This window comes from Phalacrocorax aristotelis, chromosome 5 (assembly GCF_949628215.1).
Source record: "Phalacrocorax aristotelis chromosome 5, bGulAri2.1, whole genome shotgun sequence".
Lineage (NCBI taxonomy): Eukaryota > Metazoa > Chordata > Aves > Suliformes > Phalacrocoracidae > Phalacrocorax > Phalacrocorax aristotelis.
The window spans coordinates 12873515-12886458 of NC_134280.1; the positions used below are offsets into that span (position 1 = coordinate 12873515).

At 44.0% G+C, this 12944-nt stretch overlaps 1 protein-coding gene across 1 annotated transcript in view; it reads left to right on the top strand.

Moving 5' to 3' along the window:
* ADCY5 (adenylate cyclase 5) overlaps nucleotides 1–9666 on the top strand; it is a 214142-nt gene extending 204476 nt beyond the window's left edge. Inside the window, exons 16-21 of the mRNA XM_075093025.1 lie at nucleotides 1229–1255; nucleotides 2099–2231; nucleotides 4613–4876; nucleotides 5219–5423; nucleotides 6246–6370; nucleotides 7844–9666. Coding sequence (XP_074949126.1) covers nucleotides 1229–1255; nucleotides 2099–2231; nucleotides 4613–4876; nucleotides 5219–5423; nucleotides 6246–6370; nucleotides 7844–7972 — 883 coding nt within the window. The 3' untranslated portion in view covers nucleotides 7973–9666. The remainder of the gene's footprint in view (nucleotides 1–1228; nucleotides 1256–2098; nucleotides 2232–4612; nucleotides 4877–5218; nucleotides 5424–6245; nucleotides 6371–7843) is intronic.
* Nucleotides 9667–12944: the final 3278 nt, after the last annotated feature.

The following is a 12944-nucleotide window of genomic DNA, read 5'->3' on the forward strand; positions in this document are numbered from 1 at the left end:
ACTAAACCCAGCCTTTAGTGTGGGAGTCACCATCTCCAGGGTACACAAACTGGTCCACATCCAAGCAGACGTGTTCATTGCTGGAGCTGGCCAAGAGGCTGTGCAATAGATATGTGCAAGACAACAGTGGGTTGCAAAAGCCGTGTCAGAAGAAATACCATGCTCAGAGCTGCAGAAAATGTCTCGGAACAAACAAGGTTAGAGAGTCACTGTGCTTTCATTTTTAATTTTATGCCCAGTTAGGCTCCCTCGGCTATTTCGATTTTGATGATTTGTACCTCTGATTCTGTAGTGAGAGGTTCCCTCCAGCCCCAGAAAACTGTGGCTTGAAGCTATTGAGACAGCTGTGAGATTCTCAGGCTAAAGATAATTCATGTTAGTAGCCTGCAAAGCTGTAATTGCATCAATGACACTGCAGTAATTTTACCGCTGCACTCTTTCTTTCCATTTAAACAGTGTTTTAAAAGATCCATGTACATGGTTCTCAGCCACCTAATATTCCACCCACACTTGAGAAGAAACCCAGCAACATTAAGCAATCAGTCAGTCAGGAACTCAGACAGATACTACCTACCAGAAAGCTCCTTTCCGTCCTTTCACTGTAAGAAAAGCACACCCTCCATCTTCGCCGGCAGCTCTGCTTCATACGAGTACTTTGCAGTATTGTGAATAGTAATAGCAATCCACATAAGGACTTTCTTTAGTGCACTCATGTGTGGCACCCATAGCTAGGCACAGCAGTGAAGATGAGCAACTTGCAGAAGAAGGGGGTAGTGCTAGAGTTAAAGGAATTAAACACATATCCATGCTACAGTAAATGGGGAAGAGGGGAGCTATCCTGCACAAGATATTAGCCCAAAGCTTCCTTCTTTACATCAAATTTCCCAGCCTGACCTAATGAAGTAGTGGTGGATGCACAAGCATTTGCTAAGCTTCCCCCAGTGACATTAAAATCCTAAATGATTATCTGACTCTTAATACTTCTTAGCTATTTTAACCACGTTAACCATGTTGCACCATCACTCTGGATTTCTGAGTGTAGCTCAGACGACCTTTTTTCTCTGGCACCCCCCCCCCCCATCTTTTTGTAGTTTTCTGCTTTAAAAGGGCTATAGCCCCACACAGTGTTAGAGGTGCCACACTGCAGAGGTGCTGATGAATGATGTACAGAGAACGAGTGCCGGAGGGAGCCAAGCGTGCTACTAACCTTGTTTGTGTTTTTTTCCAGCATGTCTGCGAATTCAACGTTATCATGGTGAGTCACTTTGGCATGAAATATTTTTATGGGGTTTTGTTGGTAGGCATTGTCTGTTCACGAGGTGCGCTATCAGCACGTTGACTCACCAGTGGTGTCTAGTATTTGACCATGCATTGCTGTGAGCTGGTGCAACACTGTGCAAATGCCCTAAGTGGACTGAGTATTGCCCTTTTGTATGTATTGCTGCTCCCAGAGCACCCTCTTTCCTGTGGGACTTATGTCAACTTGCTTTATAAAGCATCTCATAGAGCTTACTTGTAATTACAAGTCAAAGGTTTTATCAAAACAGTATTTTCAAAACAATATCTGTAATTCTGATTTAGCAGTTTTTATTTGCTTGCTTCTCAGAAGAAATGGGAATGTGTCTTAGTGCTCTTCTCAGCTCACGGAATATAAAGACCATTAAGAAGTGACTAATTAGAGAAGCAGTAAGTTTAGAACAGTTCCAGACTTAGGAGGCTGGGGAAGCCAGTGCAGGAGACGCAGTGAATACAGTCTGAAGAGCTGTCAGCATCTTGGTTTTGCAAAGCATAGTGGTGGCTGAGCGTGTATGGCCATTCTTTAAAAAAAATGGCTTTCATATTGATGTTAGCCTTTTTTAAGAAGTTGGATTAAAGTTCCATTTTCAAAATCCTGCTTTAGAACCAGCACCTACGAGCGAAAGTCTTCAGCTTCTTGCAGGTACTGTTTGTCCCTTTACCAACACGTGCTTTGAGGGGAAGGAAAAAAGCTTTTTCTTCAGAGGTTGATTAGCTTTAAGTGGGAACTGCGGAGCGTGGCTAAGCCATGTTCCTCCACGCTGAGACTAACTGGGAAATTCTGCTCTTTTGTTGGCTGCAGCTCTTCAGCGATGACACGAGTCGCACTGAAGATTGTGACCCCTGTCATCATTACCGTCTTTGTCCTGGCGCTGTACTTGCATGCCCAGCAAGTGGAATCCACTGCAAGGCTTGATTTCCTCTGGAAACTCCAGGTCAGTGGGTGTTTGCTGTGTTAGAGGAATACATGTAGTCGTTGGTGTTAATATAAAACTACTGAGCTATTCACTATTGAGTTGCGGAGTGTTATGGAGTGCCTTTGAATTTAATCTGGATCTGGCATATAACTGGGCATACTAGTAATGCTCTGCTCTTCATTGGTACTTTGCATACTCAGTGCTTCTCACCCTGCTTGTTTATTTTAACCCTTTGTTTCCTTGTAAATGCACTTTGGATGGATCCCCACAGTAAAGGATTATAGATCTGAAGAGTGAGGTTAATAAATTCAGGCAACTGAGCCTGTCACTGTTGCAGGAACCTATAATATAACATGATTTGTAAATATAAGAAGCTCATATTCACTGCTGAATTGTTTCCCAGAGTTCAGTGAGCTGTAGTTTGCTGTGTTCAGGGGTGTGAAAGATTCACATTTTCATTTTCATTCACTTTCTTGTTAAGCAGGGGGAACTGGCATGATATACAGCCTTCATTAGCCCCTAGGCAGCAGTACTGGATAACCAACACACTACAGATAATGCCACGCTGTGCTCGTGTCCCCGGGTTCAGTGTTAATCCTTTCACTACTTGTGCCCACGAGGCACGCTGGGGTATCGTACGTGATCCTCAAGCACACAGGACAGGTCTCAGCTCTGCCCAGTCCTCCGCCGGGGACTGCAGATTTTATGTGGATTGTTTTTACCTTCTGGGTGGCAGGACATCTTTCTAATAACAGGTCTCAGTGGTTTGATTAGGAGGCACTGAGGAAGCACCAATTAATTAAAGCTCCTTGGGAGGCAGATAAACATTTATACGTGGTAAAACAATGGAAGGGATGAGCCAACTTGCCTGTTCCAGGTCTGGGCTGAGCTGGCTGAAGCGTTTGTTTCCCCAGGCAGAGCCAAGTGTTTTCCTTGTTCTGTCCAGACATATCACCTTCTAAATGGTCCTTCCTTGTTGAACTTCATTTCTAGTTCAAATGTCCTGTTTCAGAAACCAGCATCCACAAGCAAATTCTTAAGTGTTTTCCAAGTATTGCTTGTGCCTTTACCAACAAGTACTTAAAGGATGTGGGGAAGTTAGCCCTTCTCCCCTCACAAAGTGAGGGCTGGAGAGTATGGCTGAGCTGTGTTCGTCCACACCAAGGCCCAAATGTGCCAGGAAAGTCTTTTCTTTTTTTTGCTCCAGCTCTCCAGCAATGACAAAAGTCATTGGAAAAGAGATTTGAAGACAATCCATTTCAAAAGGCTGTACGTTTTGCCTGGTGCCTCTGCTGAAGCGGAGGGTGCTGTACACAGGACAGCTCTTCGGGGCTCCCGTAAGCCAAACCACTCTGTGCGACCCCTGTCTCAGTTGCGCCTTCCCCAGTCCTTGCCTGATCCTGTGTTTTTCCTTTGCTCAGAAATACTCAAAATGGCAAAAAGTAAAACAGGTGGGGAGAATCCTGCTGCCATGAGGTAATGGGGGGAGAGGGGTGATGAGCGCACACACCCCTGTACCTTTACTTACAAACCAGAGCAATGAATTGAGGTAATGCTGGTACTGTGCAAGTCTGCAAAGAGAAATCAAATCTGGTTCTGAAGTCTGATTAATCTAGTGAACTCTAAATGCTTGTTTTATTTCAGTCACCTAGGCCTAGGTGCATCTTAAGTACATCCTTCCTGAAGCTCTGGTTCCATCTGAACATTAAACCCAAATCCACACCTATTAGCACAGAAAAAAAGAAAACCCATCTTCCTCATGTTTCCCTTTGCCCAGACATATCCCCACTACCACAGGAGATACGGGCTTTACAGGCTGGTGAAAAGTCCTCTCCAGAGTGTCGGCCTGGCCTGTTTCATGGGCTCCATGGTAACCGTACTTCATGACCATCATTGCACCTCAGCAAGCCTTGTGGAAAAGGAGGGTCCTTTTATTTAGCTACGTGAGCATTTGGGGCATGCAGGGAGAGGATTACAATTCAATGCCACTCATGCAGTCAGACTTTAGCAATGATGAGCTGTCTCTGTCCTTCTGAAACCTGTTGTGCTTGACTGGGAAAGCTAAATATATCTTCTCATGGATGGTAGGATGGCGGTGGAGTTCCCCAAAATGAACAGACCTTGTACAGGTTACCCAGTTCAGGGCCCAGAAACACAAAAACATTGGATTTTCATGTTATTCTGTGCCTGCTTTTACATACACATGGGCACACAAAGAGACAGAACGTCTTCTATGGCAAAACACAAGTTCTGCACCTCTCTGGTTCTGCCCTCCTTTGCAGTTTCCCCCTTTCTTCTGTTTTTGTCCTCCCTGCAAGGTCATTTCAGCTTTTTTCCTCCCCTCCCTAGAGCAGTTACCAAAACAGTAAGCACATCACTGTCTCTCCCTCCTAAACTAGGCCACTGAAGAGAAAGAAGAAATGGAGGAGCTGCAGGCCTATAACAGACGCCTCCTCCACAACATTTTGCCAAAGGATGTGGCAGCCCATTTCTTGGCTCAGGAGCGGCGCAATGATGAACTGTACTACCAGTCCTGTGAGTGCGTGGCTGTCATGTTTGCCTCCATAAGCAACTTCTCAGAGTTTTATGTGGAGCTGGAGGCCAACAATGAAGGGGTGGAGTGCCTGAGACTGCTCAACGAGATCATTGCCGATTTTGATGAAGTAAGTCACAGAAAATCTAGGTGGGCAGAGTGCATCGAATCAATGAGTTTAACTGGGGTTTGCTGAGCTCCTGAAGGAAGGTGGTTTATTGAATCCTTGTACCATGGTTCATTTCTCCTTGTTCTAGAAGTCATTAATTCTTTTTCTTTTCTCATTAAAATCCCTTCTATTCCCTTGTTGCACCTCCAACCAGCTAGTCCCCTTTCTTCTTATACTTTGTGTAGTGGAGGCTCTGTCCAGTACTTTGTAGTGCTTGGACCGAGGGGGGCCACGTGGCAAGGACGTTACCAGCATGTATGCGTTTGTCACAGTTTATTCACTTCTTTTACTTTTGTGATATAGATAATAAGTGAAGACCAATTTCGGCAGCTGGAGAAGATCAAGACCATTGGCAGCACATATATGGCTGCATCAGGCCTCAACGATTCCACTTACGACAAGGAAGGGAAGACGCATATCAAAGCTCTGGCTGATTTTGCCATGAGATTAATGGACCAAATGAAATACATTAATGAACATTCATTCAACAACTTCCAGATGAAGATAGGTAATGTCACTATTTATTTACAGGATAGGTATAGGTAGTATAGGTAGCAGTCATTCTGAGGTGGGGATTTTATGGACAGTAAAAAACCATAGATGTTACTGTAGCTGTACAGTGCTGTTAGCTGTCTTGTGCCTGGTGACCACTTCACCTCCCTGAAACATCGGAGCAGTTTTGTTAGGGTGGCAGCATTATTACTGAAGCTCCCTGGAGGATTAGGAGCAGTTGGGCAACTGACCTTGGTGCAGAGAAACTCTTACCACAGCATGGTCTCACATGGGCTCACGTCCATTTTGCCTGTGATGTGCTCCCTGCCCACACACCCTGTGGTCCCCATCTCTGCCATTCTTGGACATTAAATTGTCTTTCAAGTCAGGGACTAAAAAGAGACAGAAAAGGAGAAGGAGAAGAAATGTGAGGCTATCAGGTGTGTTATTTGTTCTGGAAGGCCACAGGGCTGCTGCCTCGCAGGTGCTCAGCATTGCAGCAACTGTGTACTGACTTCCAAGTGAGCAGCTTGCCTGGCAGCCGGATGGCAAATAAACCTTATCCTGTTATCTGGTACTGGCAAGTAGCTCTGGATTGGGCAGATCCAGCCCATCCTGCCAGTCAGACAGGCACAGTGGATCAAAGAAAGCAACTTTTCTTTAAATGGTTCTTTCCCCATAGTTTGGCCATAGCTTTACAAGTCAGGGTAAAGCACAAGTAAACCGAATGAACCGCAGGATGTTTTTTCATTGTCTGAAAAAAAATAACTTGCCTCAAGCATCGTGTGGCTCACATGTGATGGATCTAAACAGTGTGGGATTTCTCCTCTCCTTCCAGGCCTCAATATTGGTCCTGTCGTAGCTGGAGTGATAGGAGCACGCAAACCCCAGTACGACATATGGGGCAACACGGTGAATGTAGCCAGCCGAATGGACAGTACAGGTGTGCCTGACAGGATTCAGGTAAGGCCTTCACTGGAAAACTTACATTGCCAGCCCTGTGTCACTTACGGGTTCTGAAACTTAATTAGAATCGGAATTTTTGTTTCATTTTATTCCTTTATGCCATGCATTTACTTACTTACACAGTACTGAAAGAAAAGCCAGCTGGGGAGTGCTAGTGATACCACCAAGTTTTGCCTTTTCAGCTTGACCAGCTTGGCAATGTTTGGTAAAAAACTTGCAGGTTAGTTCTGGGTGGAAGTGGTGAGCCGAGTTTCCTTTCCCAAGTGCCTCCCTGGCCCTATAAGCACAGCCCCGCTGTGACACTTACTCACCCGTGCTGCCGGCTTTGCTGGTCGGCTACGTGCAACTGTAGGTTTATCTTCCAAGGGCTTGATTCAGATATGTATTTCTGTAATTCACTGCTGTGTTCACAACGCCATATGTGTTGTGAGGCTAGCAAGGATCCAGGCATCAGCAGGGTGGGGATCTATAACTAAAGAGGACGGTTTAAGGGGTTAATGGAAACTCTCTGGTACTCAAGTGTCTCCTTGGCCTTCAGACAGTGACCTTGCCAATGATTCAGTTCCACTGTCCTGCTTTCACTAAGCAAATGTCCACAGTAACAGATTGTCATTCCTTGGGAAAGTACTGAAGGGATATAAAAATAGTTAGAGTAACTGATGTAAAACCCAAGAGGGAAAGCCATGCTGTTTCTTTCAAGCAGCCAGCTAACTGGATCAGTATTTATCCAACATCCTTTAAACTTTCCTACAAGGCGGTCTGTGAACAATTTTCATTCTAGTTAAGCAAATCAGCAGAGCAATGTTACAGTAATAGGAAGCCAGAAATGGAAATATTTAACACCACCTGAAAAAGGGTGAGAAAACACATTGTAATAAATAAAGAGGAAATACGTTCTTTCAACTTCTGTTATTCTGCAGTACAAGTGATTCTTTTTGAATGGCATCTGCAGAAAGAATTTGGATGCTGGCTAGATTATTCCATTTGTTCAGTCTTTCTCATTGCCTGCTACCTTCTCCTTCATAAAAACAAACTCCTGAATGACTTCTAAATTGTACAGCCGCCATGTAATTTCTAAGTCATTTTTGAGGACTTCTAAAATATGTTTAACCTGTTTTCCAACTACTGCTCCAGTGATACAATAAATGCATCTGAGTAGACTGAACTGCCAGGTGCATTTTTAAATATGTGACTCGTTTCTTTTTATCCTATGACCTCCATGAAAAATGGGGGGGTGGGGGGTTCCCCCCAGTTGCATACCGTGTGTGACTTCTGTAATGTCTCCATTTCTAAAGGTTGTTCTACAGCTTGTGCCAACCTTCTAATTAGTCACTGATATGCAAAAGTCAACTGACTTAGAAACAAATAGTTGCTCTTACTTCAATTTTGTCCGTGGGTTACTCCAAAAGCAAATGAAAAGACTGTGTGGAAGGCAGGACAAGCATCTGCTTACTCTTGTTTATTCTGCAGGTAACCACAGACATGTACCAGGTTTTAGCAGCCAACAACTATCAGCTGGAATATCGAGGGGTCATTAAGGTCAAAGGCAAAGGAGAAATGACAACCTACTTTCTAAATGAAGGGCCTCCAATTAGTTAGCACCGACTGCAGCGTCACTTGAAGATGGCATTTGCATTACACAAGATTGTGAATCAGAGAAGAATCACTTTTTTGGCAGCAAAGCTGAAAGTCGGCGCAGTTGAAATTTCACACTGTGACTCTAGAGCTGGTATCAGCAAGCTCTTTGGCCACCCATCACAAAAGGCAAGCGAAAGAAACCACCATGGAGTTGTTCCTGGCTGAGTGCTAAGTCGACCAAAGACGTGTACTACAGAGTTCACAGATAAAAGACATGAATTCGGAGTTTTTAAAAAAGGCTGCTACTACAGGATGCTATAAGAAGCTATTTAAGTATTTATTGACGCAACACAACATTTATTCGGTTGAAGGAATGTATGATTCACTACAAAGCATTATTTTGGAATGGATTTGCACTCCCATAATGTTTCCATCCCATACTGCCAGCTATTTGAAGTGTACCACTGTGCTTTTATTAGCTGTTTTGAATGGGCTTTCAAAATTGACACCCACTGTTGCAGCACACAAAAAGGCCTTTTAGAAGGGCATCAGTAATGTTTTAGTGTGAAAAGACATCATAGCCCTGGCCCCCTCTTTTCCCTTCTTCTACACAGCTAAATGACTGCTCTTCTGAGTGGGGCTGGCACAGCCGATGAAGGGGAAGACCGAGATAAAGAAAGATGGCTCTACAACCATATTTATTAAAAAGTCTTCTGTGCTCTTCTTTGGTATATATCAGTTTACATGGGAAAGACTAGATGTAAACAAGAGACACTTTGTGGGGAGAACTCCCCTGAAATTTGTCGTGGTTTTTTTTGTATTTTTTATTTTGTAATATTGAAAACATGGAGATCTAACAGATATACCAAATTCTATATTTTGTAAATTATATATAAATTAGAAGGCAGGCTGTCCACACCAAGGTGTGGTGGGAGGTGTATATAACCTGTAGACTTTTGTGTAGGTTTTTTTTTTTTGTGCATAATACTCTGAACACAGACTTGGCAGTTTTCAGATTATCACTATACAATCAACCAACAACAAACAGGTGAGTTTCCAGGCTGAATCAGATGCATTTTAAAATGAAAATCCAGAAAAATCTACAACCCCAAAGAAGAGGAAAATACAAAATGCAGTAGTCACACAGTTGTTCTGTGCAGCATTCAAGCAGAGGGTGGCATCTTAACAAATGGAAACACAGGACCTCTGAGTTTTAGCTACTGAGACGGTCTGTCAAATGTGAAAAAGAGCTCTAAGCAAATCTTCTAACTAATGCTAACAGGAGCTCTTATAAGAAGAGAAAAAAAAGGCAAAAAAGCTCATTTGAACTTTTCTTTTTTAAAAAAAATATTTTTTTTTATAGGAGGTCTTAATAGAATCCTGCCAATATGAGAGTTGTCTGATATTTTAACTGCCATTTGCCATTACAAGGAACTACGTACTGCAGCATCAAGTTGACTTTCCTGTAGTAGGCACTTACTTAAACTGAGTCACTGATTTTCAATTTTCAGGAATTAGGTGATCTTCAAAGAAGGTTATGATGGCAAGTGTGTGTATATGAGGTGGTTGACCTTAAAGTACAGTGCCATTGATACTGTGTTGGACATCTTTATCACTAGTGGGGGGGTTTATGAATAGTTCAGTGTTATCATTTATGTACCTTTTTTAACTATTAAAGAAAGAAATCCCGTGATATTTTATTAAAAAAAAGAAAATTTTTAAAAAAGCTATATTTTTTATATTCTATGAGGGGAGAGTTTTGTTATTGAATTTGGCTAGCACTAAAAATGACTCCAATCTTTTGACATTTAATAAAGTTCTTTTCCACTCTTCTCAGGGCAGAATTATTGTAGTACTAACAGCTTAATGATTGCACTATGGTGGTGGTGATTTATTTTTTCCTACTCGACAACAAGAATAAGTGAAAATCCATGGGCCTGTCTTACTTAATTTGCCATATTGCTAAGCATAACCCAAGCATTAAGCCATTTAAACGCCAGTTTAAATGGCATCGCCCCTTTCCTTCTCCCTTCCACTAGGAAACATCTCCGAAAAGTATAGTATATTGACTTCTGTAAAACTGCCAAGTCTGCCCTTGTACTATACTTTTGCTCCTTTACATCTTTCCTGGTTTGCAAAATACTTAAGTTGCATCATGCTGTTATGCCTTTCTTCCCCTCCTCCACCTTCCATCCCTTTTACCCCTCACTGAGTTTCATTACCTTCACGCCATACACTCGGTTTTTAGGTTTGCTTTCTGCTTTACAAAAGTCTGCGGTCGTCTTAACTTTTGATTCATCTTATGAAGTTGTGTTGTCAATGAAATTTCAAGTCCCCAGTATCTCTAGCTGTGATTGTTGACAGTGTGTCATGATCATTTCAAGGGGTATTCACACACTCTTTACTCTGGATCTTGCAAAAATGGATACAGTTATGATTTCCCATGGAAATTTAAATCTATTTAAGTAATTTAACTATATTAAACACTGTTTCACTGGTAAATAGTCTCTGTTTTATTTTTGCTGCGTGTGGCTAGTGAAGCGCTCAGACGTGAGTTGTGTAGGAGGTACTGAACCTGCAACTAGAACCATCCAATTCTTGCCCAGCATTGCTGGATGGCTGCACCACACCAGCACGCTGCACTACCCAGTTACAGAGCCTCAAGGTCTTGGCTGAAGGGCAAACATCCCCAGGGTTCCTCTTGTGCAGCCGCTTGCCTTGAAACGTCAGTCTCAGGCTAGCTGATAAAGCCTCGCTGTGGCACTATAGTTAAATATATTGGTAGTACTGAATAGCTTAAATTTTTTGTCTGTCCTATTAAAAAAAACCAAAGTGTTTTAAAAAGTACATCACCTTTGCCAAAGAATTCCCCAGGTAGGTCGGTACTTGCCCTCTCAAGGACACCTGGAAGGAGGCAGCAGTGCTTGCCAATGCACCATTTTCCATTGTTAGATAAAAAGCAATATAGTTATGTGTAGCATTTACTAACAGAAGCCTGAAGTATAACTGGGAAACAAAAAGCTGCAGCTTTCACCTGACTTTTTTTAGTTGCGGCGGCATTACACAGGTAACTGAGAGACTTACGATCTGTTACTTGGTAGGAGGGATTGGGTAAGTGTACTGAGAATGCAGCTGCAGTAACAAAAAGCCATGAAGTACTTTAAGTCTTTAAGACGGTGAAGACCTATTTAATACTTTACATGTTCTCCTACATAATCATGCAAACAGCAATGTAGGACGCTGTCTGAGGTAAGCAATTTTTTAACCTATCTGGAGAAGGGTATTCCCCAGGGGAGGGACGCCAGCAGCCCCCAGTGCTGTGCCCTCTCATTTAAATTGCTGTACACCCTGAGTAGCTGAACTATTTTTCCCTGAATGCATCTTTTAGCCGCCAGAAAGCATTTTTTATTAATTTTAAGGTGTTTAGCCCCTTCTCCCCAACACAAAGCTGGCTACATCAAGTGTCTGCCTGCACATAATAAAATGATAAATTTGGGACGCACCAAATTTCTTACATGTGCACCCTGCACTGCCAATATCCCTGCCTCACTGTCCGTGCATTATGCAACATACGTGGACGTCAACATCTGGCCAAGAACTATGCCCAGAGGCATGTACTTTCATTCTGTTAGCCTTCCTGACTGCTCCTCAGGGCACCATCACTTCTAGTTTGAAGTTTGGAGGCTGGTGGGAAGAGAGAGCTTGGGATGTAGCTGGAAAAAAGGCCAGTTCAGCTGTTTTAAGCTGAAGGAAAAAAAACACAAACCACCCACCCTTAATTTTCATTTTCTTAACCCTCCATGTCCCAGGTTTTTTCAGTTGAAGGAGCCAGAAGCACCCGAGCAGGGGATGTGGTCAGGACCGAGAACACTGAGTTTCAGGCAGGATGGGGGAACGGCAGCAGCAATGGTCTTCCTGCTGTCTGGCAGCCAGGTAGCTTATTGTAAAAAGCAGGGTTATATTTTTAAATGTCTGTCCCTGAATGCTTCCCAGTCCCTGCCTGGCCTGCTCTGGCCTGGCATGATGCTTGCAGTGCTGGCGACGAGGCCACGCTGCTGGTGCCAGCCTGGTCCCCTGTGGCTCCCGCTGGAAGCCGGCGCAGAGAAGCAGGCAGCGGGCACTAGGAGGGAATTGCAGCAGTGGTGCAGCATGGTGAGGGCCCGGCATTGACAGGCTCTGAGGCAACGCCGTGCAGCACAGCACAGCCACCATCGGAATAAAAAGCTCCACAGAAGAAGAGCTAAAGAGAGCATAAGCTTCCCCTGTAAGCAGCTGGCCCTAGAGATTTTATTTTCTTTAAACACAGACTTTCAGATGCTAATAACTATTGCCATCTACTGGAAACAGCCCTCTGTAGCCTTAGCCAGGCGCTGTCACCACTGCTGCTGAGCCATCCCACAGGGTCAGGCTGACAGAGACACAAACCCCCTTCCAGCACCGGGCCGGGGGAAGAACGTATCACAACCTAGAGGCAGCCACTCCTTCCAAAGTAACTGATTACACACAATCAAATGAACTTACAGATAAGTGAAAAATAATCACCCCAGGCTCTGTGTGTCATCATCCCACCCTCCCCACCACCACCACCCTGGCAGCACAGCAATGGTGCAACAAAACCCCCCCCCATACACGCTGCTGCTGCTCCGCGCTAGGAGGGTGCCCTTGCAAGGCCGCAGAGGTGGCCTCCCCACGTAATGGCAAACTGCTGCTTGCGTGATGCAACCCATGCTCCAACAGGAGCCATAAAATGCCCGTTCTGTGGCAGCCAAATGTCGTGTTGCGAACCCTGAGTCCCACCAAAGCAAGGACAAAGCTGTCACTAGTGGCCTTGCCATGCTGTCAGGACAATGGCTTCAGTTCCTTCTTTTACTGAGAGCTGAGAATCTCCTGCTCTCACCACTCAGGCATGCTTGGTGCTCGCCTGTCCTTCAACCAACAGTTGCCATTCAGTCTGAAATAAAATACAGGCAAATGGACATCCTACCTCTCCTTT